Here is a 9375-nt window from a genome sequence, read left to right on the forward strand (position 1 = left end):
GCAGAAATGGTCGAACTGCGTTTCTCTTTCTCTCAGCGAGACACTGCGCTAACACGCATTGGTTTGCTGTGGAGGAGGAACGGGCATCTCCCCTCCATTTAATGCACGGATTTAATGTTTAAGCTCCCCAATCTGCTTTTTCCCCCTAGGCAAACGTCATGTGTCCTCCACTGCAGTGCCTAAATATGGGCTTCCTCCACTCCAAATATGGACATCTACGTCACGGCAAGAGGGTATATAAAGGAGTCGGGATTCTCTGAGCTGAGAAAGAGCTTAGAGAGCCCAAGCGATTCAGCACTCGTGCAGACAGCTGACAGGCAACACGTTGCGATATATATATATAAATATAACAAACACGTTAAATAAATGTGACAGTCAATTCAAAACAACAACAGAAACAAAACATCGACCTAATTTGCTGAAAAAGTGAAAATTAGGGAATGATCAGAAGGGACATTCTGAATCTCACTTGTTTTTTCTGAGACATAGTGGATTTGTTCTGCATCTTTGGACAATCAAAAAAGGAGAAGAGTGAAGACAACTGGAAGACAAACTGTGAGAGTGAGGAGATCAACAGAAAGAAGGAGAGACAGACATAGCAGCATCTTCACATTTGTCGTCCCTGAGGGGTTTAGCTGCTGATCTCTCCACTACACTTCTCTCCTCACCGAGCTCACTCCAGAGAGCAATGGCTGCAGCCAAGACAGAGATGCTCCTGCCTGCTCTGCAGATCTCCGACCACCTGAGCTTCCCTCACTCCCCCATGGATAACTATCCCAAGCTGGAGGAGATGATCATGCTGAACTCAGGAACTCCATTCCTCAATGCCACGGCACCTGAAGGCACAGGCTTTGGCTCTGGGGATCCCGGGGATCAGTTTGACCACCTTGCTGGAGGTAAGCACTAAATCCCTTTTGATTACATTGCATGGTAAAAAAGCTGCATGCTGCTTTTATAAAGAGAATTGCGAGAGTTGTTTTTTTGTGTGCTAAAAATACAGTTGTTAATTATAATGTCTCTTTATGCTTTATATGTCTTTGTTTAAATGTAAACTTATACATTTAAGAGTTATTATAATAACATATTTTGAAATTAATTTGAACTGATGTTAAGTTTAAATGTAAATTTTCAACAAAGCTGACAGCAAATTACTAAGTATTTATTACTGAATGAATGAGACATTAAGAATTTGCAGGACAGCTTAATTTAAAACCCAATTTTTGAATCGTTGAAAGTACAGACTGAATAATTATAAACTGTGTGAGTGGGAAAGAGAGATCAGGATGACAGTAATGAGAAAGGGAGCGCTGAGAGAAGTGCACATGCAGATGGTTTAGCTTGCGCTGGCTCTTGTCTCCGAGGGAGATCGGTAAATGTGTGTGTGTGTGTGTGTGTGTGTTAGTGTGTTTTGGTGGGGGGAGGGGGTGTCCCTGCACTCCATCAGCACCTGCTGCTCTGTCTGAGATTGTGGGAAAACACAGTCTCGACAGCCAGAAGGACCCCCACAACTAAAACACCTTTGGGATCATTTATGTGCAATCAAATGAGCTCAAGACAATTTAGAGTTAACTAGCTGTGCTATGGTTTCTAATCCACTCTCTCCCTGTTTTGTGCTTGCTTTTGCAGACACGCTTTCAGAAATTGCCATCGAGAAATCTCTGGCAGATCAGACCTACTCCACCCAACGGCTGCCCCCCATCTCTTACACGGGCCGTTTCACCCTCGAACCTGCGCACAACTGCAGTAACAGTCTGTGGGCTGAGCCTCTGTTCAGTCTGGTGAGTGGGCTGGTGGGCATCAACCCACCCCCCACCTCCATTCCGTCCTCGAACTCTCAGGCAACTCCCTCCTCTTCCTCTTCTTCAGCTTCCATTCCCTCTTCCACGTCATCCACATCCAGCGCCAGCCTGAGCTGCTCCGTCCACATGAGTGAGCCTAACCCTATCTACTCAGCGGCTCCCACTTACTCCAGCGCTAGCCCAGACATCTTCCCTGAGTCTGGCCCAAACTTCTCCACCACAGTGGGCACCTCACTGCAGTACCACCCTTCGACATACAGCAACAGCAAGGCCTGTAGCACCAGCTTCCCTGTGCCGATGATCCCCGACTACCTGTTTCCCCAACAGCAGAGTGAGATAAGCTTGGTGGCCCCAGATCAGAAGCCCTTCCAGACACAAGGGGGTCAACAGCCCTCCCTAACGCCGCTGTCCACCATCAAGGCCTTTGCTACCCAAACCGGTTCTCAGGACCTGAAAAGCGTCTACCAATCTCAGCTAATCAAGCCCAGTCGCATGCGCAAGTACCCAAACCGGCCAAGCAAAACACCTCCACACGAGCGCCCCTACGCATGCCCCGTTGAGACCTGTGACCGTCGCTTCTCGCGCTCAGACGAGCTGACGCGCCACATCCGCATCCACACTGGCCAGAAGCCCTTCCAGTGCAGGATCTGCATGCGCAACTTCAGCCGCAGCGACCACCTGACGACCCACATCCGCACACACACGGGCGAGAAGCCCTTTGCTTGTGAGATCTGCGGCCGCAAGTTCGCCCGCAGCGATGAGCGCAAGCGCCACACTAAGATCCACCTTCGGCAGAAGGACAAGAAGGTGGAGAAAGTCACCACTGCAGTCCAGAGCTCGGTTACCAACATATCCATCTCAGCTTCCTCGCCAGTGTCCAGCTACCCCTCTCCCATCACTTCGTACCCCTCTCCGGTCTCCTCCTTCCCATCCCCAGTGAACTCCTGCTACTCCTCACCAGTCCACAATTCCTACCCCTCCCCTTCCATAGCTACCACTTACCCCTCAGCAACCAGCACCTACCAGACACAGATGACAACCTCCTTTCATACCTCGGTGGCCAGCAACATCTACAGTTCTCCCGTCACAACTCCAATGTCCGACATGCAAGCCACACTTTCCCCTCGGACATCGGACATCTGCTGAGACTTTTGTCACCCACCCCAGACTCCCAGGCTCTCCCTTGACTCAAAGGGACGGAAATCATCAATGACTTCTAAGTCCCCTCTGCAAAAAGCACTTTTCTGCCCATGCTCCCAACATGGCTCGGTTACAAAACAGTCAAGGACTCAGCAAAGACTTTTGATAACAAAAGGGATTTTTGTGTCGTTCTCTCCCTTTCGAATCCTTTCCTTTCAAACGAGGCATACGAGACTTTCAAATAACAAACAAAAGCAACAGGCTTCCGCAAGCTTTCCCTTGCAATGCAGGATGGCCAAAGGACCTTAACAGTGCCATCGAAGCCTGTGGGCAACAGGCTCAAAAGAAGCTTGACACGACAGGTGTACAGTTACAAAATACGTTTGAATAATATACATAAGCTACAGTATATTGTACGTGTGCCATGTTTCCTTTTTGATTTTACTTTTAAGTACCATTGTTGTGACAATTGATTTGAATGTTTGCATTGTATTATTCTTGAGCAGGGCCATATTTTATAAGATACATTCTGTATTAAGTAGTAAAAATGCTGTGATACGTTCTTGACCTTGTTTGACTAGAAGCACTTAAGTATTCTGACGCATGTGGAAGAGTGATGTTAGTTTCTCTTATTTTGTAAATATCATCCACTGGTACTTTCTTTCTCTTTCTCAAATGTGACAATGAAAACCTGTTAAATGGAGGGGGGAAACATCAGAAGCAGATCAACCACAAATCTTCAATTTTTTGGTGCCTTTTGTGAAGCCTTGCAGATGTTTTGACAGATATCAGCGTGTGGATGCATTGCATCTAGCCTTAAGGTGTAATGGATTTTCTTTTCTTGTTTCTTTTTTCTATATTCAGAAAGTCATTTCAAGTAAAGAAGGGAAAGGATTTGAGGGCACTGCATTTCTTTGGGATGTAAGCAAAAAAGAAAACTATAAACTATATTTTTGTAATGGAAATGTACATATCTACATCTTGAGGAGTTGGAATGCTTTAGTTACCTACTGAGTAGGCATGGGATTTTTTGTATGTTATTTACATGCGGTCCATTATTTTGTTGTTATTTTTATTTTGTATTTGTGTTTGTTTGAAAAAGTGACTGTTTATGGCTTCTAAACACATTGAATGCGCTTAACTGCCAATGGGATATTTGGTGTAAAAGATATCCTTCAAGAACAGAACTATAAATAAAACCTAAATATATATATATATATATGTTGAATCCCTGTCATACTTTTCATCACTTAGCAACAGGTTTCAATGAATACTGCTTTATAGAGTGAGCACACACACACAAACACACCACTGCATATTAAAAAACAATTTATTGTAATACAATATTTCATTAAAAGCCATTAGATCATGGTCTCAAGTTACAAAATTTCAATTATTAGTTGATTTTCTCATACACCTGACAGGATACATTTATAAAATGTTATGTAATTAAAATGACAGAGTAACTGACAATTAATAATTTCAATAGCTCGGACCAATAATGACAATGTTTCATCCTCAAACAGTGTATGCATTTTCAAAATTAATTCATTGTAGTTTTACAATTGCTTAGATTTGAAAGCATCCAAGCTTTAAGTTGAACAAGCCTTGTGTCTTCCATAAAAAAAGATATCAAAACTGCAATATAACCTAGAGCAAAATAGAAAAAAAAAAAAAAAACAGAACAAAATTAATAAATAAAACTTGACATCAAAAATATATACTGATGCGTTCTTTTGTTCTGAAGTTCGGCAAAGCGAGAAGCCAATCATGGAGCTGATACGGCAGATCAGATTGTCTCTCTATATTACTTATCAAAAGAGCTCCTGGGTGTCATGAGAATATGATATCAAAAGATAGCATGTACGAATGTGACTGGATGCGCTTGGGGCTTAATTATACATAGATAGCAATCTTGTAAAATCAGTCGACACTAATAAGACGCCCTTGTAATGGGCTTCCGTGTCTATTGAGTTTGTCAGGGGAAAAAGTCTCAATATCGAAGTTGCTTTTAAGAGTAAGGCAGCTTTTGCTCTGTTATATGTTCTACCTTCCCACATGAATGCCTTTGTAAAAGAAAAGAATAATAATCTGCTCATACTAATTTATCTGCCACCAAAAAGATCAAATGAAAAAATGCTCTCTGTTTCTTTCCACCCTGGAATCTGTATACACTTTGTGTGCTCATTATAGCACGGTTCAACTGTCTTGATGGGAAAGATACAAGTTGAACAGATTTAAAGTGACAGAAGTAGTGGGAAAAATGTAAATGTGTGGCATGTCAATGGCCAAAGACAATAAAGGTTGATTATTCTCTTACTGGATATAAACATAGCCAAATGTGTGAACAGATTAGAAAGAATTTAGATGATTTTCTTCCATCACACTGAGAGTGAGACCATTTGAAGCTCTGCTTGATTTGTTAAAATCTCAGACTTTTAGGGTGTGTCGGCAGCCCTCGGATGGAAAAATTGGCCTGTTTGTGTAGGGGGACTTTCCCAAACTATGAGGCAATATCAGCCCGAAAGATGAAGCCACAGAGCAGCACCAGATTCGAATGCATAACAACCGTGGTGAGACAGAGCGAGTTGAAGGGAAAGAACAACACAAAGGAAGGTAATTAGGGTAATTGGTCTCATAATCCCAAATTGACTCTCTACAAATGTCTTCAGTGAGACAACCGCTGCCTGAATCAGATGTCAATGAACCACAATGAAGAAAAAATACCTATTATTTCACAGGGTCACTTTAATAGACATTGCACAGGAGTCTCCCTGGGGGTCTCAAGCTAAAAACCTTCCCCCGCTAAAACCACCAGTTTAGACCCACATGAGTTTCCATGTTGTCTCGATTTTTTTTTTCTGAAGCCAATGAACATTTGCAAGCAGCATCACAAACTTGTAATGTTATTTCAGCAATAATCTGACATTAACTCTTTCCCCGCCATTATTGACAATATTTTCGGGCTATCCATGTTTTCACTGTTATACAGTACAAAACAAGTAAAGAAAAAGATGCAGAAATAAGCAATAGAAGCATTACTTACACACATGTAAGCTAGCATTATCATCAAACATTCAACAACAAAACGACCTTATGTTAATGAATAAAATATGGAGAACCCATTAAAAGGTATATGGCTGTGGTCGTTTGGTGGCGTTGATATGCCGTTAATGAAAATCTTTTATATGAATCAACATGGTTTAATGCATTAATTAATGGTTTAATTAATTAATACTTAATTATGTAAATTTTTCCATAAACTATGCTTTCAAGCTGGTTAAAATAAAGTACAACTGCTATCCATGTAAGTAAAGATCTACTCTAGTGTTGATTACAAGCTCTCTATAAATTAATTTTTATTCACTGCAGGTTAATTCAGAGGCAGAGCTCTAACATGTTGATCTGCTCTGAAGCATCTGTCATAACAAACCCCAATCCCCACATCCGTGGTCATTTCAGAATGGTGAGATTCATATTCAACAGGCATCACACAGGGCAGCGCTAGTTGAGCGCTAGCAGCATCTGAAGACTCCGTAGGGAGAGAGAATTCAAAGCGCCGTCCCACAACAAGTTTAAAGCCAACTTTGTGACAACGTGCCCCTCTCACCCAACTTAAAGAGTAGAAAAGAGCTCTTTCAAGAGCACTGGATGTGTTGATAATGTTTTCCCTTTGCTGGGTTTCGTAGCAACTTAGTGCTTTTGCTTATATCAAAGTCACCGGTTGACATGGAGGCCCGGCTCACTTTTGGAGAATGACAGCCATGGAGATGGAGGAACTGAGATGATGCATCTCTTTTCCCCACTCGTCGACTCGCAATAAAGCCACCTTGCCAATTCTCCCATGAGCCTCCACTACAGGGCTTCTGCCTGTTTAAAAAAAGTGTTTGTTCTCTTATTCTTTTTGGACCTTTTTTGGAGGGTGTGGGGAGGGAAAAAATGAAAAAGAAAAGAACGAAAGACACCTGTGCTCATTCTCATTGTCTATCCCTCGATCCTTGCACCCAGTTGAATAGCATATGCTAATAAGCTCCATCCATTTCTGATGCAAGGTCCATATGCAACTCTTTCCCTCTCTCGTTCTCTTTCTCTCTGTCATTTTCTCCCTTTCATCCAACTACAAATGCTTTCTTATTGCATCTTTGCCCTCAGGCCTTTTAAGATCTCTTTTTGAAATATGCTGTTTGATAAGCACATCATTGGCTAAGTCCCCACAGTGATTAGGGCTTGACTTTAATGTGCAGGCGACAGAGAGCAAGCGGGAGAGAGATTGCGCTAAAGAAAGAGAGAATTGATGATGTTGAGGCACAAAGCTTTGCACTTCAACTCTCAAATCTGCTCACCTCTTCACAGATGAAATGCAGGAGGATATGATTTCACCTTTTTAGATCGTCTCTCACCCCTCTGTGTAACAGCAGCGTTATTAAAATGATTAGGTTTCCTGACTATTTGAGGTATTTTATGGAAATTATTTCCAGGGCATACATCGTTTAGGAATTGCTGATTAGACTGGATTTTAACATTGATCTGAGGTTCTGTGTTGCTAATTGAATAGAATTGAGATATAACTTTTCAGGAAATGTCAGTTTTAGGCTTACAATCAGGGGAAGTTGCTAGCATGTTAAATTGTTAGCATGTTTATCAGGGGAAGTTGGTAGCATGTTAAGTTGTTAGCATGTTTATCAGGGGAAGTTGCTAGCATGTTAAGTTGTTAGCATGTTTATCAGGGGAAGTTGCTAGCATGTTAAATTGTTAGCATGTTTATCAGGGGAAGTTGGTAGCATGTTAAGTTGTTAGCATGTTTATCAGGGGAAGTTGCTAGCATGTTAAGTTGTTAGCATGTTAATCAGGGGAAGTTGCTAGCATGTTAAGTTGTTAGCATGTTAATCAGGGGAAGTTGGTAGCATATTAAGTTGTTAGCATGTTTATCAGAGGAAGTTGCTAGCATGTTAAGCTAAACAGTTGCTAGGGTTGATGAGTGTTCTGGTTGCTAAAATGTTGCTAAGTGGTTGCAGATACATTGCTATACAGTTAGCATTGCTAAGCAGTTGTGGAGATCTTCTTGTTATTCCGTATACGGTTACATACAAGACTAAGTAAAAAAATATAATAATAATAATAATAAGATAAAGTTTCTTATAAAAATTATATTCTGCTCTCTATATATGGTTTGGGTCCCTCCTTCAGTGTAAATCTGTCATATGTTATCCAATTTAATTGTTCGGCAGGTAAAAATTATAACTTTGCTTGCTTTCAGACCTCAAAACCCACGAATAGATGTATGAACCAGGTAATATTGTAAAGAAGGTAGTGCTGTTTGCATTGCCAGCATTACTTTTATAACTAAGCAGTGTTTATTTATCGGTTTAATATATGCATACTTGTGGTACATATCAGAGCTGCAGTCATTGACTTTTCACTTTCCATTTTTCTTGTCCTTTCCTTCTTTGGTGACAAACCTCTTCAAATCCACCCACAAACATTGACCTTTCTGATATTTGCAACCATCGAACTAGATTGGAGTCATCAGATACGTCACTGTTTGCATCAAATGCCCTGAAATACACAATTTCCAAACGCCAAAAGTATACACCTGCTCAGTGCCTCATCAATAATGCACTTCCTATCTGCCAATAGACCATGTGCTATTACGTGCACACTCACAGCTGTTTCACTACAAGCTGTCCACATTGGTCATGACTAATATAAAGCAAAAAGTCATTTTCCTCCTGCAGGGTTTGTATTAAAAAGTAAAGCTATCCATCTGTTATATAAAGGTGCTCCACACAGGGCAACATTTTGGGCACTAATGTAGTTTTGGGAAACAGGCATCAACTTCAGCAGGAACATTATTACTCAAGTTTATTACTCTCTGCCCCACCCTGACTCACTTCTAGATATGCCTGGCGGTTTTGGATGAAAAGTTGTTTTTGTGTATGCAGTTTGTGAAAAAAGTGATCTATATTCATAAAGTCAATTTAAAAACCAAAGGGATACTGAGTTTCTGCAAGAATTCAGTCTGCTCCTGAACAGTCAGAACAGACTTATTCTTCAAGCAAAGACTCACGAAGCATGTGCCTTGCGCAATTTTTTGCAAGCACAACATTTTTTTAAATTGTTTACACATATTAAGAAAACCGAACAGGATGTGATCCGCACTAAGGCCAGTATGTGTCACATTACCGGAGAACTGAGCTGTACAGATGTGAAATCGCATCTGTGATCGTGATTGCATGCACTGGGAAATTGCAGTAGCCAGCAGTGACATCATTCAGTGTGCTGCACAGGAGGAGCATCAGTCTGGACACAACACACATCTGCTAGAAACGCAGGGGAAGATCCGGTTTGTACGGTTATGGACACTTTCCTGCAGAATCCTATGAAATCCTATGAAATCCTATAAAAAGCCTTGCATATTGACCAAAAATCTAGGAAA

The 9375-nt window shown here is 41.4% G+C and overlaps 1 protein-coding gene across 1 annotated transcript; it reads left to right on the forward strand.

The window, feature by feature from the left end:
* The first annotated feature begins 259 nt into the window (after nt 1-259).
* LOC113069578 (early growth response protein 1-like) lies at nt 260-4156 on the forward strand. Its single transcript, XM_026242744.1, has 2 exons — nt 260-896; nt 1627-4156. The coding sequence occupies exons 1-2, from the start codon at nt 689-691 to the stop codon at nt 2943-2945; spliced, it is 1527 nt and encodes a 508-aa protein (XP_026098529.1). The 5' UTR covers nt 260-688; the 3' UTR covers nt 2946-4156.
* Nucleotides 4157-9375: the final 5219 nt, after the last annotated feature.

Source organism: Carassius auratus, unplaced genomic scaffold (assembly GCF_003368295.1).
Source record: "Carassius auratus strain Wakin unplaced genomic scaffold, ASM336829v1 scaf_tig00001753, whole genome shotgun sequence".
NCBI classification, from domain to species: domain Eukaryota; kingdom Metazoa; phylum Chordata; class Actinopteri; order Cypriniformes; family Cyprinidae; genus Carassius; species Carassius auratus.

Excerpts from the sequence above, each read along its gene's own strand:
- LOC113069578 (XM_026242744.1), top strand. The coding sequence starts at position 689 with ATGGCTGCAGCCAAGACAGAGATGCTCCTGCCTGCTCTGCAGATCTCC. Across the intron at positions 897-1,626 it reads GTTTGACCACCTTGCTGGAG|ACACGCTTTCAGAAATTGCC; the intron begins GTAAGCACTAAA and ends TTGCTTTTGCAG.